This window comes from Prinia subflava, chromosome 18, assembly GCF_021018805.1.
Source record: "Prinia subflava isolate CZ2003 ecotype Zambia chromosome 18, Cam_Psub_1.2, whole genome shotgun sequence".
NCBI classification, from domain to species: domain Eukaryota; kingdom Metazoa; phylum Chordata; class Aves; order Passeriformes; family Cisticolidae; genus Prinia; species Prinia subflava.
Window position 1 is genome coordinate 9,989,165 of NC_086264.1, and position 26,267 is coordinate 10,015,431.

Genomic DNA, 26,267 nt, shown 5'->3' on the forward strand with positions numbered 1-26,267 from the left:
GAACCCGCACACAAGTGAATGTATGAAAATACAGATAAGCCACCTTATCATCTGAAAGCTGGGAATGAGTTAAAAGAATAGCAAAAGCCAAAATGCAAAGTACTGAGGAAAAAAAGAAGAATATAAATCAGTATCTTGACTCCTAAAAGATGCCAAAGATCTTCAGAATTTGTGTTCAGCTAAGTCAAAAGCATTTGTGTGTGCACACTTACTATGAGCATCCTGTACATTTATGTCCTCTTGCTTGTTTTCTTCTTTCATATTCCATTACATCCTCATTATGCTGCTTGATGAGCTATAAAATAGCAGTATATTATAAACAGCTATACAACTGACAGCTGGATCCAGACAACAAAAAGAGCTCTACAGAATATAAAATACCTGTGATCAGAATGCAAACCAGTATGGAACTGGGACCATCCAGAACACAACACAGGCAAATTCTCAACTGAGAAAGGTGTGGAAGCAATGCCTCAAAGGACAAACATCTTCTCCTCATCAGATGCAGGGGGGCTCCCACTAATTAATTCACCAGCCCCAAAAAACGGGAAAACCCCAAAGGGAATCCATCCCACCCTGAAAACACTGTCAGCACGGGAGTGCTGCTTATCCTGCACAATTCTTCCTGAGGCTACTACACCCTGCTTGCTTTAGCACCATAAAGTCTGTGAGTTCTCTGACACAGAGGATCTTACATCTGCACTGGGCTCAGGAAAAAGGAGTCTTATCCACTGAAATCAGCTAAAACCACCTTAACCAGCTGAAAAGTAAAAAGAGAATTGGTAGCCTGATAAAAACAACATTATCTGGGCACATCCCTAGGTCTTCTTGCCTTTTGGAAGGACCATGGGGAAACAACACCAAAGCATTAATCCAACAGGCTTGAAGAATTAATTCTGTTGTGGCTGTTTTGAGAAGCTTAAAAAGGTGTTTACTTCTTAAAATAAGAGCACAACTTCAAGCTGGGAAAACATAAATAATGAACATAATTATGCTTCAATCTTGACACCTGCTATGACCACCCATTACTCCAATAAAGTCAGCAGGTTGCAGTCACTGCATTCATATCACTATTATGATTTTTAAATGATAGTTAAGTTCAACAAAACCAAATGAAAACACTTACAAAAGCCCACAGGGCAGCACTGGTGCTAAACGCCAAGCCAACTCCCAGCCAGTTCGGTTGGGCATTATTTGCTTTTGTTGCAACAAACGCAGAACGAGTAAAAGCTAAAAGGGCACAAGATTACAAACACATTAGCAATCTTCAGGGTTAGACTCCCAACTACTTACTGACATTCACGCAATCAGGGAATAAAACCAAACCACAACACAACCCCCAAACGAAAGCAATGATGAAGTGGTCCCTGTGACATTGTTATAGCCGAGTCGTTCGTAGGGTCCCCTATGAGGGGACGGGGCACTGCCCAGAACTCAAAAGCAGTGCTGTCTGCCCGCTCCCCAGGCACAATAACAATTTCCCCCCGCATCTTCTGCTCTATAAGGCTGCCGCTCACTGTCCCCTGCCTAGAGCCCCCAGCCCCGGGCCCTCTCCACCTCCCATGCCCCGCTAATCCAGGGCGCTCCGGGCACAGCCCTCCTGGGAAGGGCGGCACCACCACCGCGGCGAGACATGGTGAGCCTCCAGCCTGGAAGGAACACCAACTTAGAGCAGATAAATTAAGGACTAAGAAATAACTAATGGGTTTCGATTAAAAATAGCAAGAGGCGCTGCCAGCGAAGCCTCCTCTAATCCCAGACGCAGACTGCTTTGCGGGGACACCGCCACCGCCGCCTGCACAGGCAGCAGAGCTCCCGCGGCCCTCGGTCAGTGGGCCGGGCTGGGTCGGGCAAAGCCCCCCAGCCCGCCCCGAACGGGCTCTGGCCCGCCGCCGCTCACCAAGGCTCGGCGGTGCTGCCGCCACCAGCCCCCAGCGCCTCACCGCCCTCAGGCCCGCCGCCATCTTGTCGACCGGAGCCGGCTCCGCCCGCGGGGGTGGGACCACCCCGCCCCGCCCGTGCCCCGGCGCCCGGGCGGGCGAGCTCCGCCGCGCAAGGCCCGGCGGACCCTACGCAACCCCATGGCCCCCCGCCCTTCCCCGCCCGCCGCCGGCACCGAGCAGCGCCGCCGCCGCGCCGGAACCACCCCGGGCCGGCGGCGGCCCCGCGGCGGAGCCCACAGGACCGGCGGGGCGGGGCCGGCGCGGGGCCGCGGCGCATGCGCGGGGCGGCCGTGACCCGGCGGGGGAAGCGCGGCGGAGCCATTTTGGCGGCGGCTCGGCGGCCGCTCGGGACCACGTGAGCGCGCCCGGGGCTGGCGCGGGGAGCCCGGCGCGCGCGGCGGCCGGAGGGGCCGGGAAGGGCCGCGAGCGGCGGGAAGGGCCGGGCCCGCGGCGGCGCGGGCGGCGGGAGCGGCTGCGCTCCAGCGGGCTGTGCCCCACGGCGGCGGCGGCCGAGCGGCGGGGACGGGACGTAGCCCGCCCGCCCGCCCGCCCACTCACTCTCCTCCTCGGAACCCCTCGGCGGCGCCGGAGCCGGCGGCGGGGAGGATGCCGTCTGTGAGCCTGCCGCCCAAGGAGAACGCGCTCTTCAAGCGCATCCTGGTGAGTGGCGGGGCGGGAGGCCCGGGCTCGGCTGCGGGGAGCGGGGCTGAGGAGGCCCCGGCTCGTACCCCGAGCCGGCGGGGAGCGGAGCCCCGGCGCCGCCGCCCCGGCCGCGGCTCCTCACGGCGGGGACAGGCCGGGCCCGGCGCCGCCCGTCCCCCGCGCCCCGTCCCGCCCGGCCGGGGCAGCGCCGGGGCCGCCGCGTCCCCCGCTCCGGTCCCGGCGCTGGCCGCGGTGAGGCAGCCCGGGCTCCGGGAAGGACCCGCGGCCGCTCCATTCATCGCTCGCCGGGGCAGCCGCCGTCCTGCCGAGCCACCCAGCCTGGGTTCGCTTTGTTTTTGTTATTGTTTTGGGTTTTTATCCTTCTAACTCGTTGTTTTGCTGTAGTCAATAACCGTGTTTGCTGGTCGGTGGCTTTCGAAGGAGGAAGTGGAGAAGGATGAAGGTGTTGAAGTCTTCCTGAAGTTTAATTTGTAGCCGACTCCTGTGGAAATTTGTCAGTCGATTTTGCTGTGTGGCGGCTGGCATATGGATGAGAGAACATTCAGTGGAATTTAGGCAATAGGGCTGGTTTTCAGAATGAGATTAAGATGGTCTACGGATTAAATACCAGCAAAGTGTACTCAATTCAGCTACATCCTAAGGAACTTGTTTCAGCTTTCCTGTGGTGTTGCAGGAACGTTGTGTTTCTAAGGACTTGGGTTGACTTGGAAATGTCTTAAGTTTGTTAGTGACCAACTTCAGTGGATTTATTTAGAAGATTCCGTGTCTAGATCAAGCTGTTTTCTCTCAGAGGTCAATTTTGTCTAAAAATCTCTTACTGTCTTTCAAAGAGATTTACACCACTCTTGAGTCATTTCAAAGATGAGAAGTAAGATAAGTACTGTTGTTCTGTTGGAGCAACAGCATTCTTAAGGTTCTGTAAACTTCTGCCACTTAAGTGGGAGTGATGTATAGTCTTTTGTCACTTCTGTTTCCAAAATATTTTGTGAAAATTGAGCACGTAGAACTAGAAACCCTTATGAAACAGACATGTGACTAGGAGACATGCAATTTCAGTTAGGGTTAAAAAGTAAATATGATGAACTACAAATCTGATTCCTACTTTGAAAGATGTAGTCTTGCTTCCGAGTTGGTGTGACCTTGTACTGAGTATGTAGTTTTTGATGTGTTACAGGCTGGGAAAGATCTAGCCTTGCTACTCACTCCTCCTTTGCTTTAAGGATGGTTTGTGTGATTACAGGGCACGCTGAATCAAAGTGCTTGTCTGTGTTGAAATCTGAGCAGATTTGGTTGCATTTTTGTTTCTTTTCTTTTTTTTTTTTTTTTTTTTTTTTTTTTTTTTTTTTTTTTTTTTTTATTTTCTCCCCTGTGCTTGAATGTGTCTGAGTGTTTGTGTGGAGGGCAGGAACAAACAAGAAATAAGAATGTCTTTGGAGAAAGTGCTGGCTCAGCAGTCTTGCATTCATAACTTCATTCAGATTAGAAAAGGTGTGCCCAAGTGCAGGCAGATTTCTGTACACTTTTTTTTTTTTTAACTGAAAATCCTTCGTAAAAGTCGAGGAGTCTGAGGTATAGGCTAAAAGCTGTTGTGTCATTGTGATCTTTTCCTATGTCTCACAGGGATGAGCCTGTGAGACAGCTGTGTATTCTTGCATTTAAGACTGTCCTGTTATGAGGCATCTTTATAACACGTGGTGAATAGAAAAGGCTCAAAGCTGGTTTTCATCACACTGAAAATTTTCCTAATGAACTACTTGTCTGCCTTGTTACAGATAATGACCCTGCTTTTTGAAGTTTTGGTTACATGTTTGGCTTGAATTACTGAGACATATTTTAGGAAGTCCTAAGAGCAGGCCCTAAGAAAAATGACATCCTTTCTCCGGTGCCTTCACTCCTCTTCACATCTCATCCTGCGACCTCTCCTCATTCTACAGGGTCTTTTCTGGAGACTGTAGCACTTCATCCTCTGCCACCTCTGGCAGTGTCCCCTCCCCTGGGAGGCTGAGGAGCAGCAGGAGGAGCTGAGGGCTGCCTGTGCAGCTCTGGCCAGGAGTGGGATGGTCCTGGGTAAACCCTGCTGCCTCCATGAGATCTTTCCAACAGATGCGTTGGGAACTGGCCCAAGTGTTATTGAAAGGATGCAATACCCTACAGATACATAATTACTGATACACAGGCTGTTAACATAAGTATAAACCCATTCCCATTCTGTTTTTTATGGAGATAATAAACACAGGAGCTAAGTGGATAACTGCCTTGTATTTTTGCAAGTGAAGCATAAAGTTGGGGTTTTTTCAATCTGTTTTGTGTGTGGTTTCAATTCTTGAGGCCCCATTTCTTTTTTCTTTTTTCTTTTTTCTTTTTTTTTTTTTTCAGATGTATACCTGTAACACAAATGTTTCCAACCTGCCCTGCTTGGCATAGCAAAGGGCAATAATTAGCTTTCAGAGTTTGGGTTGTTTGTTTGTTTAGTAGTAAGCATCCTGCATGATCAGTACCCTTCTCATGTGTATGGGTTTGCTCACAAGGTATCATTTCCACTTACCTGACCAATTCTGAGTTCAGAAGCGTGTACACTTTGTTTTTGCATGTTCCAACACACTGTAACTAAACTAACCTCTTCTAGTCACTTTACAGGCGCGTGGAGGTTCTGATAGAAACATTTTTCCATTTGAAAGAGATTTTACAATTCAGAGTTCCTATAGTACAGCAGGAAAGAGATCTGCATGATTAGCTTGAATAAAAAAAAAACACCCACAGGATTAGCAATCACCATTCCCCTTAAACTTGCACTTCCATTTTAAAAATGTGTCTAGCTCATAGAGTTTTAACTATTTGCTGTTAGGTCTACAAGTAGATGTTCTACTGTTCAGAGATTCTGAGGCATTTAGAGCAAAAGTGGATCTCAGCATTTGAATATCTAAAATAATTGAGTGCTTATGATTCTTTTGAACACACATAATTTCTAGGCAGTCCAGAAATTACTGGAAAGGAGGTGGAGAGAGGAGAAAGGGTAGAATATAAAAGAATAGTAAACACAGCATGGTAATGGGTAAGTTGGCGTTTTGATACACAAAAGGCTGGATGCACTGTGAAATAATGGAAAAAGTTCCATTTCCTTCCCCCTCCCCGCTTTACTGTCAACTATAGAACTTGCAGTTGTAGGAAGTAAGATTCACTGATTTTTAATTTATTTTTAGTTAAATAAAACTGATAAACATTCCTTGACCATTCCTGGCATTTTGCCAAAATATTCATCTGCTGTATCTGGTCAGGTACAGTTCATCAATAGTATTCAGTTTTATTTCACAAATCCCAAAGGTAATATTCAATTAAGATTTTTTTAGATGTAGAAGTTGAATATATTTATTGGAAAGATATTGAAGAAAAATTAAATACCAAGGTGTTAGAGGTGCCATATACTTTGTGGAAGAGTTTTTTCAGTCCCTTGAAACATCAGGATGAACTTTGTGGAGTTTTGGCAGGCTAAGGTGGTGCAGGTATTTTTTCACCATGCTTAGTGAGCTTAGCCTTTAATGAGCAAAGAGAAAAAAATGTCCCAAGTTTTTAAGAAGTGAAACATCATTGTATTTGATGTCGGAAAGAAGCGATGCAGTTGTGTGAGTGTGTGCAGTTGTTGTTTCACTGACTCACAGCTGTTTTGTGCTGTAGGAGTAGTGTAGTGAGGAAGAGTGTGCCTTGCTAGTCTGAGCTGGTGTACATTGATTGTGTGAGATCAGAGTTTCCCTGTTCTGCACTGGGGTTAGCCAGGGCCATTTTGTCATAGGGAGAATATTCCTCTTTCATCCCTATCAGTTTCCTGAGGTGCTGTGCAGGTTTGGCTGGGCACAGCCCGGAGTGCTCCAGTGGGGCTTTGCAGGGTGGCTGCTGCAGGACAGGGACACTTCACCTTTAAGGTCATTTTTATTTAACATTGCAGTGCTTGAGGGCATCATCTTTGAGCTGGTGGTCTCCTTTCCATGCTGGCTTTGACAAAGTGTTCTGCTAAGTGACATAGGAACTTCCTGGTGATAAAAGCCTGTTGAACAAGCTCTCTTCAATGCCTCTGCTGTAAATATGCCAAGTCCCTCGTGCTGGGCCATCTTCCTGTTTCTTCATTCCAGAATCTGCTCCCTGTCCCTCCACTTTGAAACTAGACAGACCAGTGCTTCTCCTTTACTAGTGCTTTCATCAGCACGAACCCTTTAAAAACAATGTTCTGTCCATAGAAATTCAGGTGCTGACTTTAAGATTGCTGAGGTGACAGACTTGGAAATCTCTTCTTAAGTCATCTTAATTCAAGATTAAAGGCTTGATTTCCAGAATTTCACTTTTATCAGTAACCAAGTAAATTAGTTTCTTTGCAATTGTTGCATTTGCATGGCTGTACAGTAATCAAGTACACACACCACTGGAATTTTACCATGTACTATCTTTTGGTTGAAATATGGAATTGCTAGCAAGGCTCTTTGAGATGTCAGTCACTTGGTTTTTCTTTGCCAAGAGGAATACCCTGCTTGGTCAGTAGTAGTAGGAAGAGAAATGATATCTTGGCAGAAGCATTGGAATGGAAATACAAGATAGACTTGCTGCTTTAAGCAGAATCACTGATCTTATTTTTCAGAACTATTTCTCAAAGCTGCTTAAGAAATTAATTACTGTTTGAGACTTTAGGATGCCATTGAGGATTCACTTGAGCAATACATGTTTTACTAAAGCCTGTTAAAGAAATTAGGCCATTTTTTGTCACTCAGCCTGTCAGAAATAGTAGAAACATGATTCACTGCTGTGAATTTCTGAGGAGCAGCATAATTTTACCTGTTTTGCTGGTGAAAATAAGACTTAGGAACATCCTCAGTTGTAAGATTATAACCAGTCTTACATTGCTGTAGATACTCTTAATTGAACCCTAAGTGGTTTTAGTTGGGGCAGGGAAGTTAATTCCATTTATATGCTAGTACCCTTTATTTTGGTTTGAATTTGATGAAGCTGTGTTTATTTCTGATTTTGAAAGGTTTTCTTAATGAGATTTTGTGGATGGCACTTTTTTTGGGTGTCTCAGGTTTAAATTTTTTGTCTGCAACAGCACTGCATCAATGCAACGGGAGTGGCCATAAGGAATTACACATTTTCTGATCTTGCTGATAGAGAAAATTAACAATTATTCATTGCCCTCCTTAAAAGTGAGGTCAGTGAGATTTCTTGCAGGGATTTGTTTGCCACAGAATCAAGTTAGCGAACCTTGTAATGTTGAAGAACAACCTTTCTTATCTTAATAGACTCATTTAACTATTTCTCAATGCTCAGTGCTGCCAGACCTCTTCTTGCATACCTCAGTGCTGAGGGTGAGGATTACTCTAGGTGTAATACACGGGTAAAATTGCCATGGAATCCCGGAATTTGAATTGATAGACATAGTTGTTTCAGCTAATCATTAAAAACCAAACATACCCTGAGCATACTGGATTTCTTGTGAGATACAGTTGGTTTCTTGATGAGTTCAGGGTTGAAGCCTGAATGTAGAGGTTCCAGGGTCATGAGCAGAAGTCAGGGTATTTTAGTTCATAGGGCCAAATTCCTGGTAATTCTCCCCAAGAAGAGATTAGCATAAGCAGGTACAGGCCAAGAGAACTGATGTTGAATAATGGATTTTTTTAGCAAGTCTCTCTTCAGTAAGTGAGGATTTCTAGTCTTCTAGAAGAGCTGTAGTTAACTATTTGTCAGCCCCTGTTTCCAGCTGATTTTTTTCAATATAGGAATCAGACCGATTTAAAAGCATAGACATAGCATAGATTTCTTTTCTGCCTTAGTATTAAATGAAAAGGTATGCATATTTCATACATTTTTCCTAATTTGAATTTCAACTTTTTCTGTTCCTCTGGCTGTATACTACCAAGCAGTGGTAGTTGGGAAGATACCAGTGACTTCCAAAAGGTAAAGCATGCTGTGCAGAGGATGATTTCTTAATCCCTTGGACCAGGCAATTGCTGAAGCTGTTTGTTACACTGAACACTTCAATTAACACTTCAGAGCAGTGAAACAGGAGAGTTGGTTTCAGTTTGACAGCAGAAAACTACGCAGGTTTGCCCCAGAGTTCTTCAGCATTGACATAACTGCAAGATTTGTGTGGTTTCTTCAGTCCTTGGGTTTATACATCTTGTGTTTATCATGAAATTGAGTTGGTGTGGTGGAATATCCTTTGCCTGGAGCTGCTGAGCTGTTTGATATGGTTAGTGCTCAAAAGACCCACTAATTCATGGTGAGTAGTAGCTCCTAATGCTTCCAGCTTTCAGAATCTTCTTTACTACATTTAGCTTGAATTAGTGCACCTTAGTGCCTTGACCTGATCTTGTCTACCTGTAGAGAGAGGAAGTGTGCTGGAAAACAGCCTTGAGCTGAATTTACTATTTACACATCTGGGCTGTGCTGGGAGAAATAGATAGAATCAGAGTGGCAGCCGTGCATTTCCTGCGCTGTAAGTGCACACCTTGGGTAATGCAAGGCCAAGGACTCCAGTGCTCCCTGCTGCCAGAGGTGTCACAGCATGGGAGCTGCCAGCATTGCCATGGGATGCCACAAGTGTACATCCATGATTGCCTCTGGGAGAAACTGTGGGGTCCCCTAAGAGCGCACTGCTGTAGTTGAGAGGGTTTGTTGTAGAATCATAGAACAATTTGGATTGGAAGAGACCTTTGAAGGTTGTCTACTCCACCTCCTTGTTCACCATGGATAGGCTCAAGCCTCAAAAGCCTAGGGAAGAGGACAGCAGAGTGTCAAATCTGAATTGTTTTGTTTGAGCAGCCCCTTTGTCATTGTACTTCTCCTGGGGACTTGCAGGTGCAAGTCAAACATTCACCTGTGGCCATGTGTGGATCAGCTGTCCTGGTAACTCCTGTATATGACAGGGAATATTGTGCAATACATTTCCTCTGACACGAGACTGGCTGTGTCACTTGCTGAGGGAAGAGGGGCTGAGTACAGTGAACTACAGAGAAGTTCAATTTGGAGCTGTGCTTTTGGGGCTTAATCCCAATTTTGGCACTCATTTGGTGAAGAAAATCATATTCTTCAGCTGGTCTGGCACAGCATTGACTAAATTAGGGTGCTGTCTTTTACAGAATTACTCGTGGGTGAGAAGTGATTTCCTGTGGGGGTTTTGATACAGCTTTTTGTTTCATTGGCTTGGGTTGGTTGTTTTTAAGTATTGGGGTATTAGGTAGTTTCCATTCATTTTACTGCAATTAAATTGCAGATGTGGTATGTTAGGTTGGAGTAAGAAGTGTGACCTGGTAAAACACTGAGTCCTAGAAGAGAAAACAAAAGTTTGTCATACTGTTTTTTGTAAAATTCTGTCTTTTTAATGGAAATTGCACACTATTTTTGGTTCCTGTTCAATTTCAAAGGGCATGACAATTGGTAATGTGATTCCATCCCACCCACCTGGTTCTGCTGTATCGGTTTTATTCTCACACTGCTTTCTTAGAACCAGTTGTGCTGATTCAAGTAAGAATAAAAAGAAAGCAGTCAGTAATGCCCCAGTGTTCCCTCTTGTGAGTTTGGGGAGTAGATGGCACCTTCTTGTCTTTGATAATTACTCCTGAGGAAAAAACTCTAGTCTTGCATGCTTCCAGGTGGGGAGACAAAGGTGGTTTCTCTTTTATGTTGGTCTTCTGTGATTGTCTTCATCTTGTTCATGAAACACTTTTGGGTCTGCTTCTCACCTGTTCAATCACATGCAAAATCCAGGCTGGATAGACTCCTATGAGACTTTTTGTTTTGTTTTACTGCTGCAAATTAGTTTTAAAGCACTCTTGAATCAGCTAGGTTGTGCCTGTGTATTTTCTCAAGTGTCCCTGCTTGAAAGGGAGTTTTCTGCTTTATGTTGGGGTCGAGGTGATTCTTTGTGCAGTTTGAGTGGTACTTGGTGGCAGTGTAAATTCACTGTGAAGCTTCTAGTCAGGCTCGTGGTAACTCCTGGTGTTAACTATTGATGTGACTGAACATAAAACACACTTCAGTCTGCAGTGTAGTTATTATAAAATGTCTTATAAATAGTACATTTAAGTCTGGCTGGCTATTAAATTATTTACCTTCGCTATTAAATGCTTGCAGGACATGAAAGCTGCTTTGTGATGAAAGAGGAAACAATTAGAGAGCCTACTTGGGTACATTTCAAAAATATAAAGTCTCTAAAATGCTCTTGTGACAATGTATGTGTTTATACCATACATAAAGAAAACAGTGCTGAATTAAGTTTGGATAAAAGTAATTTCTGCTGTTGTAAGCAGCTCTTAGTGCTACCGTAATCAGTAGCACGGCCCTTGTATAACAACCTTGTGGTTACCTTGTTCAAGAATCCATGTCAGCGTTCACTACCTGCAGGTTTGGCAGCGAGGTTTGGAGAGGAGATGGGAGAAGATTCAAAAATGGAAAGCTGGGGCAAGGGGGGAACAAACTCCATGAAGCCATGAGCTGTGCTAGATGTAGGCAAGCTGTAAATAGTGGGAGTCTTTTCACCTTTCTTCAGGCAGCCACCAAAGAAGAGATGTGGAGGAATTTTTTGACATTAGGCACAGTGAGCCATGTGCATGGGTAAGGCATCTGCTGGCCAGAGACCGAGTCTGCACAAATGCCTGAATACAATTCAGAGAACACCAGAGCACAAGCCCTCCTTCCACCTCAGGCCTGGGATTCTTGGGAGTATGGGCCATCTCTGTTCCTTAAAATTTCCATGTCAATCTGTCTAGTAATTGCCATGCATTCTGATCCACTGAATAAAAGCTTGGTGGTGGAAGCAATGCAAATGCAAATTGTCACCTTCTATAGTCTTGCATGATTTTGAAGGAGTCATACTTTGCCTGCCCCATCTTACTAATTCTTTGTGGAGTTGTATTAAAGCAGGTGTTATTTCCTTGCTATAAAGATAGAAGATTAGTTAAGGGGTATAAAAAGAATCTTGGTGTGTTTGGAATAGGTTGTAATTCTGACCACAGCATGTATAGAAAAGCTTGTTTGATATCTTAAAAGATCTGGTAACTTATTAAACGAAAAAATTCGAAGGGCAGGAAATGTGTAATAGCTTCAGTACTGATGTAGAGTCAGATTCTGTTCTTCTGAAGCCTTAGCCTTCCTAACCTTACTCTTTTAAAGTTTAGCTTTTATGTTTTCTCATTGCATGATGTCACAAGCTGTAGCTGCAGCACTTGTCTGTCAAGCATCACAAGCATGCTCTCACTGCTGGCTTTGAAGTTTATATGTGCAGGAATTTAACTTAGTGCAGGCAACTGTGCTCTTCTGGCCATCTCTGGAACAGAGGAATATGTTACCTCTGCACAACATCTGTCCTAAAGCAGGGCTTGGAGCTCTGGGAATAAATGCTACAAGCTATTCATCTGGGAGGAAACAAGCTACCCAGAGGAGGAAAATTCCTGTTTCCAGGATGCCTGGATCTTTATGTCCCAAGAATACTTGACATATCACCATTCCTGGTTCTGTGGTTTTTCTTTTTATTTAAATTGCTGGTTCTTTTTTCTTCCTTACTCAGAAACTGCATACTTGCTTAAGGATCTTCTTTCCTAGGCTGTGTATATATTTTCTGTCTCCTTTTTATTAAAATACTTTTGTTTGAATTGTCTATTCCTTGAAACTGTAGGTTCACTGAGATTTGTACCATCCGTGGTTGCATTTGCTTCTATCTTGGCTTCCCTCTGTCTCATTGACACCTTGATTTAAGCTTGTTAGCCCATAATCTCTCTGGAGAATGAGTTAAGTATGTGCAGAGCTTCAGGCAGGGGAATCTCGATGGTGCTGTTGGGTCTCTTCTGAAGAACTAAATGCGACCTCAATTTAATTTGTTCCCTTCCTTCTGTAGTCAAAATATACATGGAACACATTACACAGAATAAGGAAACTCATAAAATAACACAGTTTGAAATGTTTGCGTTAACAGAATGAAATAAGCTTGAAAGTATTAACTAGAAAACTTGGGAGAAATTGTATACAGGAAATCATTCCAACTTGTCTTGATCTAGAAATAACCTGTCAAAGGAGACCTTTGACACTTCACTGGGCAATATACAGAGCTATATTCTGGAGATAAAACTATATCCAGTTTGTTTCCTGATAATTTGTTGGCCCTATTCAAGTAGTTTCTGGGTTATGAGAACCTTTCTGTAGATAGAAGTGGAATATAAACTTGTAAATCTTTCCTCCATGAAGCCTCAAGGAAGAATTTGATACAATTCTCAGTGAGTCTGCTCTGTTCCAAACTTGCATTATAAGTTCTGTATCACCCTAGAAAATGTCATGTGCAAATATTTCCTGTCTCTAGCATATATCCCATCTTGGGACATATGACTTTGCTTAAACTTCAAGGTGAAAGCCTGGTTTTATAGTACATTAAATGGAACCATTTATTGATAAGATTTCACATTCATAGCCAGCATCTGAGCAAGCTGTACTCAGAGCCAGGCTGCAAAACCTGAGAGTGCCCCATCCCATCTGCTTGTGGCACTGCCTGAGTTCCACTGCAGACACATTCTGCAGTTCCTGTGGCTGCACCTCTCCTGTGACAGGTTCTGCTGCTTTCACAACTGCCTGGGTGGGGGCAAATGGCAGCTCCACTTCTCAGGGAGGAGGCCTGGCTGGTAACCTTTATGACTGATGGTTTCAATTAAAAAAAAAAGAAAAAGAAAAAGTCTGTCAGCTCTGACTAGTGGTTGATTATAGTGACTCAGCCAGCTACTTGAAAGCTGATAATAACTAGAAGGTGTAAGTAATACCCAGTCAAGTTTAATAGAAAAAAAAAAAAATAGTTGCCTGTACAGATTTCCTCTTACCTAACCCTTTAAAGTTCTTTTGCCATGTGCTTGCAGTGCTGACTTTTCCTGTCCTTGGTGAGCAGAGGGAGTTGTCTTTTGGAAGTGTTCAAAGTCAGGGTTGGAAGGGGCTTTGAATAACCTGGTACAGTGAAAGGTGTTTGTGCCCATGGGGTGGGTGGAACTGGGTGGTCTTTCAAGGTCTGTTCAAATTGAAACCATGCTAATTCTTTTGTTGATCTGTTCCTCTTTGAGTACATCTTGCTCTCTCTGGGCATCTTCCTTCTCCCTCCTTTTCCATGTGAGCAATTCCCTTTTTCCGAGGATGGTGACAGTGCAGGGGAGCAAGATGGGTGGTTTGTGATGCATCTTGCTCTTCAGTCATATTATTTCAGCTGTATAACTTTAATACAAGGATTAATAAATGCACTTAGTGTTTCACCATTTTTTACACCTTTGTAGTTTATTCTTGATATTTCCAAGAGAAAACGAGACACCAAACAGTATCTTTCATTATGAAGAACAGCATAAAACACAGAAGCTGTAAATATGCCATTTTCTTTAAGCATTTCCCCTAATACTCATGTAACTTTTAAAAGTTTTATTTTTAGAACCTTCTGCTTGAAGGGAAGATCTCTTGGGTCTGCCTTTCCTAAATATTTTTGTTGAGAGTGCTTGGAGGACACATGGTGTCCATATGTGCTTATGAAAGCTCTTGGATAATTATTTTGGAGCAGCATGAGGAAAGACGGAATCCTGGGCAACAACTTATTTAGAAGGACTTGAAAGCTCTCAGCTGTCCCCAGTTCTTGCACCCCTGTCAGGCAGCCTGCCACCAGAATGGATCAACCAGAGTCACTGAAGTCCTGTTCTGAATGACTTCGGAATTAATAACAGCATTAATCTGATTTGGGTTGGTGCTCAATCAGTGTGTGCTGCTGTACTCTTGGGCTCATAAGTGTTTATTTTGTTACGATAAAATTAAATGTAAGAGGTTCCATGCATTTGCTGAAGTGACCTAAAATGTACGAATTGATGTTTATAATGTTATTTCTTTTGGCTTATATTCAAATATGAGTGCAAGAAGTATATTTACATAAATAAAATACTAAAACTGGTTTTAAAAGTTCATGCTGTGTGCTGTTGTGCATTACAGTCACCTTACATAATGAATGAGACTCAGACAAAAGAGTTGGACTGAGAAAACAGTAGAGGAATATTTAAATTTTCAGTATGCCAAGGCAATGTTACTATATACTAGTTTTGAAAGTTTGGATGTATGAGATACATGTTGTAGTCAAAGTGATCATTAGAGGTTGCTTTCAGAGGTAGTTTAAGCCAAGTTCCAGTGATTTCTGTGTCTTTCCAGCTTGTGTGGTGATTGATTGTCTCGTGGGGTTGCTATCCAGGGGAATTAACCAAAGTGGGTTCAATGCTCACCAATCTTACAACATAAAGTTTGCTTTTATGTTAAGGGAGAGTGGAATCTCTTTAGGCACTTAAGCTTCCTGTGGTGTCTTACCTGAGAATCTGCTGTATGACAGTATATCTTCACTTAAAGGCTTAAACTCGTGTTGCTAACATTTTTTTTTCTGGCAATGGAAAGAATTTTTAAACACAGGAAGCTCAATAAACAGGATTCATTAAAATATCAGTAGATTTTCTAAAATCTGATGCTTAATTTCAGGCATGCATAAGTACTTCCACTCGAAATTTTTTGAATAAACTTATTTTGTTCTTCAACAGAGGTGTTATGAACATAAGCAGTATAGAAATGGGCTGAAGTTCTGTAAACAGATCCTCTCCAATCCCAAGTTTGCAGAACATGGAGGTAAGTTTTCAAATGGCATATACTCTGTTTTTCACTGGACTTTACAGTAGAGTAATTATTTTAATGTTTTATACCCCTTCACTATTAACTTTTTACCCATAAAGCAATAAGAGCATCCATAAACATGTATTAAGCACTTACTGTTGGTAAGATTTGTCATTTTAAAGACTGATCTTACCAGTAGTTATAGCTTTCCATTCTTTATCATTCAAGTCTTAAGATTCATGGTGCAAGTTTGCTAATACAGGTATGCATTAATTAAATCCCTTTTCCTGGGAAATTGATAGTCACTCACATAAAAGTGAAAAACAAAAGGAAAAGGCTGAATATTGTTCAGTACTCTGTCAGCTCTGTGGGCTGCTACTTTTCTGAAGGAATAGTCTTAATTTAAAAGAAAAAGGTGTTTATTCCTTTGCTGTATTTTTAGTCAGCTCTTAATATTGAGTTGAAAGTCTCTTTGCTTTGCACTGTTCAGAAATTCTTTATGGGTTTTTTGCAACTACTTTGGTATGGATGTGTAGAAATATCAGGATTGTGAATTAAAAAGTGTCCAAATGCTTGTAGAGCAGACAAGTTGAAAATAAAACATTACTTCATATTTTGATGGAAGTTATACAAAAGGTTTATTTGTGTATGATATGCTTAAGTGAATAATCTGACAGTTGAATTTCCCATGAAACTCTCGAGAGGAAAAAAATGTGAAATCTTGGTAATAAAAACTGAGTCTAAACTTGCATTTATACTATATTTAGGGTTGCTATATGAAGGTTACAAAGCATGACAATGAGTAACTGATACTTATTTAATATTTTCTTTTTTAGAAACCTTGGCAATGAAAGGACTAACACTGAACTGTCTAGGGAAGAAAGAGGAAGCTTATGAACTTGTGCGCAGAGGCCTGAGGAATGACTTGAAGAGTCATGTCTGTATCCTTTTTGAAACAGGCTTTTACTGAGGAATTAAAAAGGTTGATTTCTGCAACCACTTAATTTACAGAGCAGCAATAAAAGCCAGTTCAAACTTCAAACTGGAAGCTCAGAATTTTCAATTTCCAGTAAATATTTTATCTAAGCTATCCAAAGGGCAGATGCTTTGCAGCCCATGCAGTCACAGTTAGCTCACATATTATTCTGGCATGCATTGTGTATTTTTTTATCATTAATCTGCAACTGTAAACTGATGGTGGGCATTTAAGCATGTGATTTGCTTTGGAAACATGAGTAGTTGGCATTACATTGTTAAAGACTGGTCCTATACTTGAGTGCAGAAAGTATGAGCACTCAGTTGTCTAAATTGTGTTCAAATAAGCCTAATAGCGTTTTCAGAGATCCTGTTACTTTATTTCCTCCCCCAGTATGTGGAAAGTAACATTTACAGCATATTGTATAGACTGTATACATATAACAGGCAAAGTTCTGACAAAAAGAGTTGTAATGTTCTGTCCTTTTATAAAACAGCTCCAGAGCTTGGTGCCAGCTGTTGTGTTGGAGCTCATTTTTCTCTGCACAAATCCAGTGGAAGCCTTAACAGAGTTTTGCAGGTTGGCATGTCTATGGCCTCCTTCAGAGGTCAGACAAGAAGTATGATGAAGCTATCAAATGCTATAGAAATGCACTGAAATGGGACAAAGACAATCTTCAAATCTTGAGAGACCTTTCTCTGCTACAGATTCAAATGAGGGATCTTGAAGGTTACAGGGTGAGTGTGCATTCTGCATTTAATCATCATCTGGGGAGCTGCAGCAAGGGTGGCAGATGGGTTAATGACACTTAAAAAAAAAAGTTAGGTCCAGAGGGTTAAAACTGTGTGCCACTCTTTCACCTCATGAAAGTAGAAGCAAATGTGCTACTGAGCAATTTTATAAAATACAAAGATTTAATGGCAAATTATATGATGTGGTTTCAGCTCAGTGCAGAATTGCTTGCCTTATTAGTTTTGGGGATTTTTTTAACCTAGCTGTAGACAATCTCCAGTCTTGTTCTATTCCTGAAAGGATTTCTGTAGGTAAGAGGCAATGTGTTCAGAATGTGACTTTTAGTCAGGCAAAGGAGTTTGTGTTTTTAGTAACTATGTACTGTATATCCCTCCACCTTTACATCAGTGCCCCCTCGTTTTCTGTTAGCAGTGGGTAATAAGAGAACAAGCACTGTGCTGCATGAAACATCATATTTTGGTTCCTGGGCATTAGTGAGTGACAGCTCCATTTTCTTCAGGTTTTCATCTTTTCAGGTTTCTCTTGAACCTCTAAAGTTGTGTTGTTTAAAACACATTAGTTGGTCTCTGCATGTATTATTTCCTTTTCATATTAGGGTAATGTTAGTATACCCAGGAGCAAGTTCTGTGCTCGGTTGTGTGGAACCATCAACTTGCACAGGTCCTCAGAGAACTCATTCCTGAGTCAGGACAATTCTTAATCACTGATTTTTTTCATATTAGTAATTTAGAAATTTGGTTCCACTCTTGCTGAGATAGCTAAAACTTAGTGTATGTGCCAAATGTGCATTGGCAAATTGCTGTTTTCTTGGCCTCTGGGTAGATGTGAATACAAATTCTGTAATCTCTCAACACACAAGTAACACATGGTGACTGCATGCATTAAAGATTAAATGTTAGGATGCTTAGAAGTCAGTAGTTCATGGCTAATCATATGCTGGAATATGAATTTGCTCTCAAAACTGGGAATAAGATTGTGTTTTGGTTGGTATTTTTCTTTGCTTTAAATTCCAGCCTCTCTTACTTCAAAATATTTGAGTGATCATCATTCTATTAAAGCAGCTGTAACTAGTTTTAGTTCTTTGTTAATCCCTGCTTCTGACAGTTTGGGTTTTTTCAATAGGAAGTAACTTTTTTTCCTTTAAGTTACTTGAAAATGCCTTTCAGGAGTCTACAACAGAACAAGTTTTACAGCATTTTCCTCAGATTAAACTTGCGTGATACCAAGCAAATCTGTTGTCTTTTTCAGCTGTAATTATCCTCTTGCCAAAGAATAGGGATGTGTTTGCGTGACCCGTGTTGCCTAAGAAGGCTTCCAATGATTTAAATACATATGTACTTGCAAGGTTAATGTGAAACACTGCTAAATGTTCCTGCAATTCAAACCCAGTAACCTTAATTATGTTCTGTTCATAAGTGGTTAGACAGGAAAAGCATGTGTGTCATGCATTAACAAAATTAGTGTGACTCATCAGGATTTGGTTGGACATGTTACTTTGTGAAGGCTTTTTTTTATTATTCAGTGAACACCATTATACTTCAAAGTTTATTCCTTCTCTGGTTAATAAAATGCATATAAAAAACTATTTCACAGTGACTGCCTTAAATACTAGAATATTGAACACAGACTATTGCCTAATGAATTCTACAGAGTATCAGAGTGAAGACAGGAAAATTAGCAGCTGCTTTTTTGCAGGAAACAAGATACCAGCTCCTTCAGCTCCGACCTGCACAGCGAGCATCGTGGATTGGCTATGCCATTGCTTACCATCTGCTGGAGGACTATGAGATGGCAGCAAAAATCCTAGAGGAATTTAGGAAGACACAGCAGGTAAGAGGATAACATGAAATTGGTGTATGCAGTGCTGCTTAAGCCAAAAATAGAACATTCCTTTCATGATGAGAAAACCTGATGCAGTTTCTTTAGTCAAATGAATTTGATCCCAGATTTTAGAAGGCTGAAGTGTGTCCTGTGTCTGCCTTTCCTCTGCAGACATCACCTGACAAAGTGGACTATGAGTACAGTGAACTGCTGCTCTATCAAAACCAAGTCCTCCGGGAAGCAGGGCTGTATAAAGAGGCCTTGGAGCATCTCTGTACCTATGAAAAGCAGATCTGTGATAAACTGGCTGTTGAAGAAACTAAAGGTAATCACTCACTTCCTGAAGATACATTTAAACACAGAGCATACAATGGGACATAGGATACAGTGGGATGTCCATACTGTCAGCTTTTCCCATCTTTTGGGGCTTTGATTTGTTTTTAACCTAATTTATTTGATTTTGCTGTTGTAAAGGACTGCTTGTCTCACAGCTTATTCAGTCCCTGTCATTCTCTTGCCCCAGGTAAGACATCAGTGAAGTACAGACGTGCTGTTCTGAAACTTTTAAGCTAACAAATGTTTCAGACAGGACATTCTAAGTTGATGTCCTGAAGTTCTGTCTGGAGCAGTGTGCTCAGAGCCATGCTCTTAGAGCTGTGGTGGTGGCCCTTACAAGGGTATCACGTGCTGAAAAGGAAGAATCATCTTTGGCCGAACACAGAAGGCTTTCAAATGTCCTCAGTCACCCTTGCAGTGTATAGAAATCAGACTCTTTAGTGAGGCAACCCAACATAGGCTTCTGTTTATTATTATAATCCTATAACAGATCAATACAGCAGTGGAGCTTATTCCATAGCTGGACCTGCAGAGTGATACAAGTTCATTCTAACAGCTCTATTAACAGGTGCACTTTCTTAAATCATGCCTTGTTCCTCTTCTGCTTGATGCTTGTACAGCCTTTCTCTAAAACTGCCAATCTGTTGAAGGTACTGCTTGTTCTTGGCCCACACTGGAATCTATTTAAATGATTACTTTAAAGATAATAAATCCTTTTACTCTAGTTTGTTCATGTGGATATTGTAGCTAGTTCCCTATTTCTGCTAATAGTAATCTCACTGCCTTGCAAAGCCAAGCCAGGAGCTGAGTAGTGACAGTGTTGTGGGAGCTGTGGTGCTTCCTCAAGGAAATGGATTGCAGATGACTCTCCAAGGTAGCTGAATATCTCTGCTTGAATATAAAAGGAAATGGATCTGGAGACTACAGTATCACAGATCATTTTTGAAACATAGTAGTGAGACTTTTGGGAGTGGGAGTGGTTTTTTGTGACTTTTATTTTTTATCTGAAGGATCTTTTGACATAGTTTATATTCTGTGTTGACATACTATGTGACATACTCAGTGTTTGAAGGTCCAAAGTTAGGAGTGAAATAGGTTTTTCAAATAGGACTTCATTAAAAATAAACCTGGGACCAAAACACAAAACCTCCTAGCAAGTTACCAGACAGAAGGATGGAAATACTTTGCAGTCTGTGTACTTTCAACAGGATAAAAGGGATTCATTTTTTGAGGCACAGCTCCCATTGTGTTGGTCTGGCTCAGCTGCTGTGTATTCTCCAGAAGAGCCTGGTAATAAATGAGTGTGTACAAATTTTAAGCACACAAGCTAAAGCCACTGTGGATGAGGTACAACTGACAAATGCTGAATATTGTATTGGCATTTGCTGCTGTTAGATAGAAAAAAAATTAACTTTCACCCCAGAGAAAGAATTTAAGGTTTATTTTCCCAATACTGTCACTCTCAGTGAGTGAACTGTTGATGTTTTCCTGGGCACTAGATTCTGTGTGTAGTCCTCAAGTTACTCTAACTGTGGAAAGCAGCATCTCTTGACAAAATTATGTTAATTGTGTGACATAGGGAAGAAGAAAGGTAAATTTGCATTTTCCTCTTGAAACAGGGTAAGAAAATCTTGCCTTAGTCTAGAGTGAGACTGTTCACCTCTGGTGTTTAATCTGTTCATGCCTAGCACTTGCCAGTAGCAGAGCTTTGTAAAATAGTTTTCCATTGTGAAATGGGAAATTGATTCCTGTTGCAGTTCCAGCATTAGCAAAGCTGCCCATACAATTGTTAGACCTAATCTTTCTGGGCTTTAATTTGTATTGCAGTATCATTAAAAGGAAACTTGTCTGCAGAATCTTGATACTTCATTCATCAAATCAATGGCTTGATTAAAAACACTGAAGTCAGTTTCATGAAATACCAGACTGAAGAACCATTCTCCTACTTGCAGCTCTTCAGTTTGTTTGGTTTTCAAGATGCTGTATACATCAAATACCTTGTACTGCTTTTATTGCCTTCTGCAGTAAAAACTGCTTAAAGTAACCAATCCCTTCAGTAAGCGAGAAAAAAGACAAATCTCGTGCATTTTGCATTAAATTTTCAAGTAAGTTTCAGGAATTACAGGCCAAGTTGTCAAATCTTACTATATTAGCAGCTATTGTCAAAGTAAAAGGATATCTGTCAACTAGTTTGTAATTCTAGATGTAGTGTTTATCTTTTCTAAGAAATGAGAATCTGCCTGGAGTTAAGGGTTATCCAGTCTGTTACTGTAGAGTGATAAATGTTACACTGCTTTAGTATCTTGTTACCTTAATTTAAAACTTGTTTTTCACACAGGAGAGCTCCTGCTTCAGCTTGGCAGACTGGAAGAAGCAGTTGAAGTCTACAAGGGACTGCAAGAAAGAAATCCTGAGAACTGGGCTTACTACAAAGGCTTAGAAAAGGCACTTAAGCCAGGTAATGATTTGATAGCTTGTAGTAAATAAGCTTTCTCTGCATATTTGAAATTAATGTATGTATGGAAAGCTTATATTGCTTTAAATACTAAAACTATTATTGAAAAAGTCCTCATTTAAATTTTGCTGTTTAATCATAATGTGTACATACAGTCATAATGTTGGGGTTTCTTAGGACAGACTGGAAATATTTCTTGCATTGTTGTTACCTTGTCTTATCTAAAATCATAGAATCATAAACACGCAATAATCTGCATGTAGTTGAAAGAACAGAATTATTTCTTAGAGGACAGTTTTAATTTTGAATTTTTCCTTTACTGTCTCTGTTATCTTCATCTTGTGTTGTAGCTAATACAACTGAATGGTGGTTTTTGAAGGTTTTAGACAGCAGTAAGGCAGGAGCTCTTTTTCAGATGACAGAGAAGCAGTTAGTATTCTAGTGCTGGAAGAGGAGTTAACAGATTCAGAGTACCTTGGAGTCATTCAATTCATTAGTTTTAATAAGGAGGAAATTCCGTTCTTTAGGAAGGACATAGCTATTATATATATATTATATTATAGTTGCTATATATTCTGATTCTTTTTTTAGTCAGGTATAAGTCACTTTCCGTGCCCCTCTTTTCCTTCTTGCCAGAAAGGAAGGGGAAAGTAAACTGTAAAATTCTCTTCCAGCTAATATGATGGAGAGACTAAAGATCTATGAAGAGGCCTGGACTAAATACCCAAGGGGACTAGTTCCAAGAAGATTACCATTAAACTTTTTGTCTGGTAAGTGCATTTTTGCTGAGCAGGTAGTGATCAACGCTTGTGTTTCTTAGATTCTGATTAATCAGTATAAACAAACTGCAATTGATGAGTAATGTCTGGTAAAACAAAATCAACAGGTCTTTTTCCTCTCAAGGTGAAAAGTTTAAGGAATGTCTGGACAAGTTTTTAAGGATGAATTTCAGCAAAGGTTGCCCACCAGTCTTCAATACTTTGAGGTCGTTATATAAAGACAAGGAGAAGGTAAATGTTCTAACCAGTTTTTACGTGTTCTGCCTCATAACTGATATGTATTGAAGAGATGAAGGAAACCTTTCAGTGTTCACTCCATCAGCACTGCTTTAGATGACCTGATGTAGCTGGGAGAAAATTTGACATACATGGTAAATGCACAAAACTTAAGATTTAGTAATTCTAAGCTGTGTAAGTGTTCACCAAGGGAGGCCTGGTCTTAATTTATTAAAAATCAAGTGAGATCAAGTACATTCTCAAATGTAAAGTAATTCAGGATATTGCAGAGTTTTCTTAACCAAAATAACTAGTTGGGGTAACACCAAGTAGCTCAAGTTGAAATGAAATACTACCTGGCCACAGATGATTTTTTGTGTCTCGTCTTGCACATGTAGGTGGCAATCATAGAAGAGCTGGTGATAGGTTATGAAACCTCTCTAAGAAGCTGCAGGTTATTTAACCCAAATGGTGAGTGCTGACACTGTTGTGTTTCATGGAAGTAGTGCCTGGTTTAAGCATTGTGTGTCCATTCACAGGGGGGGAAATGGGGAGTGAGGAAACAGAGCTGATGTGGGTATTTTCTGCTTTTCCTCTAACACAGAACTGAACCATAGCTGTCAAATATAAAGTCTGTATTCAAAATATACTCACTTGTTCTAATTTTTTTTTCCTGGATTCATGAATTTAGTCATCTCTTTGCAGTTTTGAGTTCCAGTATGCTATTTTCAAGACTTGAGTTTATCACTTTTAGTTCAGGAAACTGAAGTTTGAACGCTGTGTCAGATCTGCAACTACAGAAATGTCAAACAAAAGGCAAAATATACTGACAGTACAATCTTCAAGGAGAGGTGTAGTTTGGGAGCTTTTGGTGGGGAGTAGGTTTTGTGTCTTTGGAGGTTTTGCATATCTGAGTGCCCTAAGCAAATACTTAGATTTAGGAACAGAGTGCAATTCCCTTTGACCCACCAACTCCCTTTTCCTTAAAAAACCTTAAAAAACCACAGAAGGAGAAGGGAGCAGTACACACTTAGGTCTTGGATAGACCTAAAATCTCATGTCCATACCTGGAGCCAGTTGTTAGGAAGCTCTCCTAGGTCTGATAGAGAGGTAAATTAACTTCAATGACTGTGTTTGTAGCATTCTACTTCTGGTATGTTGTTTTGGTAATAAACTGAACAAACCTCTCTCCATTTTACTCCTGCCAGATGATGGTAAAGAAGAACCTCCAACCACTTTACTCTGGGTCCAGTATTATTTGGCTCAGCATTATGATAAAATTGGACTGCCATCCCTGGCTCTAGAATATATAAATGCTGCTATAGAAAGTACTCCCACTTTGATAGAACTCTTCCTTGTGAAGGCAAAAATCTATAAGGTAAGCTTGGCTTTATTCTTAGTGACCAAAGGTTATTTGTTTTTTAGGAATTTTAGTGAGTTTCTAGATAAGGGTATTGTTTAGCTACTTGGGGTGGGGTTTTCTGCTGCATATGAAAAAGCTGCTATGAAGGTTTTTAACTCAGTAAAGGAGAAATGTACAGCAAAATGTGAATTCTCAGTTTAAAAATCACACTGATAAATTAGATTTAGTCTTTCATCTGTTCTTACCCCCTGTTTTTTTAGGGGGTATGAACAGGTGAAAGACTACTTAAAACAATTTCTCAAGTGCAATTTCTCTGATATTGTATCCAAATGGGATTATCCAAACTGGTTCTTTGAGCATTTTCAGTAAAAATATTCAGTGTTAAAAGACCAGTAATTCCATAATGAGGAAAGGTATTTAGCTGCCTTTTTTTTTCTTAAAAGACCTGTTGCTTTTGAAGAAAGCTATTTATTTTTAAGAAGTCTAAAAAACCTACTTATATCAAGCAGTGAGTAGATAAAATGTGCATGTTTTATAATTACTGAATCTGATTTAAATTTCTATTTTTACAGCATGCTGGAAACATTAAAGAAGCTGCAAGGTGGATGGATGAGGCTCAGGCTTTGGACACAGCAGACAGATTTATCAACTCCAAATGTGCAAAATATATGTTGAAAGCAAACTCCATTAAAGAAGCAGAAGAAATGTGTTCTAAGTTTACACGGGTTTGTTGCACTTAACTAGAGGTCTTTGGAATAATGTGGGCCTAATCCCTTGTGGAATAACTTTTTATTTTTAACTTTGCACTCAGCTTCACTATCATATTTAAGTTCTGTTTCAGAGCAGCTGTGGTTGTTTGCTTCAGTTCTGGTAGTCCATGGCAGGGTTTGAATTAATCTTGGATAAACATGATTCCATAGTAATAAGTGAAAACTCTATAAAGTGTGGATTTGGTTATTTTTGCCAGGTAGGAAAAAGACAGCATGCCTGTTTTGGAGAGAACTCCTGAGAAAATAATTATTGCACAATGATCTTCGGGTTTCATGTTGATTCTGTAGGATACTTGAAAGATCTGGTGAAGTTGTCCATGTCTCTTTTCTAATGGTAGTTAAGTTAGAGAATTCAGATGTGTCTTGGAACATAATTTTTGTTTGGCTAACCGCTGAGAGCCTTTGTGAGGTGTCTTCTTCACAATATTGTGTGAACAGTATTTCATCCCCAAGTCTTTGTTTATCAGTGATGAAGGAAAGCTGCATGTTACCTCTTCTCTTTTATTTTTCAATGTTCTTACACATGGCCAGTTATCTGGAAGAAAAGTATTGTCTTATGGAAATTGCATAATTTCAGTAACCCCATTTTGATAGGTTTGATGGTCACACAGGTTAGTTACTTTTTCAAATGTACTTCTTTGATATTGTTCTTTTATAACTGAAAGTCAAAACAGCTCAGTCAAATCTCTCCAGACTATTTGTCAAATGATAATTTCGGAATACTGGCAGTGTCATTTGTGTGTTGCCTATGGGAGACAGGCAGCCTGCAAAAGTTAAGCCTTTTCTGTTTGTTTGTCCCCTTTTCTCCTCTCTCAAAGAGCAGGAGAAACCTGGAATGGAAGGAAGGTTGAACAGAGAGAAGGGGGAGTGGTGTTCATAAAGGAAATCTGAAGGATCTTGTGAAATGAAGGCTATGGGAGGAAGTTCTGTTTTATGTATGCTCAGTAGCTTTATGTGGGAGTTTTGATGCAAACCCACCATGAATTCAGGTTAATTTGACCTCCCTCAATGCCTTAAGCAACTCTGGGATGATGTTAAAAGGGAAGCATACCAGTTACCCAAAATTGAACTTGAAAAATATAATTTGATGATGTTGCTCTTTAGAATCATATTTATCTCCATTTGATCTTATGTCTAGTGCTCAAATCCAGGCTTCTTAATTAAAAAGCAATAATTAGAGGAGTCCTAGGATAAGGCATAATGAAAATAGAACTGACACTTTTTCTTCAGTTTTAGTTGCCTGAATCAGGCTGCTTTGAACACTGCCTTTCTCTTTCATTGCTAAGTTCTATGGATCTGTGCAAGTATATATAAATACCAGATTTGAAAGACAACTGTAATCCCCTTTTTTGAACCAGAAGGGTCAAAGTTGGCAATATTCCTTTTGCCTTGCTGCTCCTCTCTAGTACTGATTGCATTAGAAATAATCATCTACTACTACTGCTGTAAGGATGCTCAGCTCAGTCAGCAATTCTCTGGAAGATGCAGATGGAACTTTCAGTTGAGGGAGTAATAAAAAGGATCCTGCAGGATTTCCTGCAGGTGTCAGTGTCCTGCTG

The 26,267-nt window shown here is 40.9% G+C and overlaps 2 protein-coding genes across 2 annotated transcripts in view; one reads left to right on the top strand and one right to left on the bottom strand.

The window, feature by feature from the left end:
- Positions 1-211: 211 nt before the first annotated feature.
- NDUFC1 (NADH:ubiquinone oxidoreductase subunit C1) lies at positions 212-2,080 on the bottom strand. Its single transcript, XM_063415345.1, has 3 exons — positions 1,901-2,080; positions 1,127-1,230; positions 212-295 (listed from the first exon to the last, which is right to left on the bottom strand). Exons 1-3 carry the CDS (start codon positions 1,962-1,964, stop codon positions 212-214), a joined length of 252 nt encoding a protein of 83 aa, XP_063271415.1. The 5' UTR covers positions 1,965-2,080.
- Positions 2,081-2,235: 155 nt separating this feature from the next.
- NAA15 (N-alpha-acetyltransferase 15, NatA auxiliary subunit) overlaps positions 2,236-26,267 on the top strand; it is a 34,167-nt gene continuing 10,135 nt past the window's right edge. Inside the window, exons 1-12 of the mRNA XM_063415341.1 lie at positions 2,236-2,603; positions 15,170-15,254; positions 16,076-16,180; positions 16,795-16,952; positions 18,664-18,798; positions 18,961-19,114; positions 21,464-21,583; positions 22,255-22,350; positions 22,484-22,590; positions 22,974-23,046; positions 23,784-23,953; positions 24,511-24,663. Of these exons, the coding sequence (XP_063271411.1) occupies positions 2,550-2,603; positions 15,170-15,254; positions 16,076-16,180; positions 16,795-16,952; positions 18,664-18,798; positions 18,961-19,114; positions 21,464-21,583; positions 22,255-22,350; positions 22,484-22,590; positions 22,974-23,046; positions 23,784-23,953; positions 24,511-24,663 (1,410 nt within the window). The 5' untranslated portion in view covers positions 2,236-2,549. The remainder of the gene's footprint in view (positions 2,604-15,169; positions 15,255-16,075; positions 16,181-16,794; positions 16,953-18,663; positions 18,799-18,960; positions 19,115-21,463; positions 21,584-22,254; positions 22,351-22,483; positions 22,591-22,973; positions 23,047-23,783; positions 23,954-24,510; positions 24,664-26,267) is intronic.

Coding starts and splice junctions, on each gene's coding strand:
- NDUFC1 (XM_063415345.1), bottom strand. CDS start 1,964: ATGGCGGCGGGCCTGAGGGCGGTGAGGCGCTGGGGGCTGGTGGCGGCA. Junction 1,231..1,900: donor GGCAGCACCGCCGAGCCTTG/GTGAGCGGCGGC, acceptor GTGCCCTTTTAG/CTTTTACTCGTTCTGCGTTT. Junction 296..1,126: donor GTGCTGCCCTGTGGGCTTTT/GTAAGTGTTTTC, acceptor GCTATTTTATAG/CTCATCAAGCAGCATAATGA.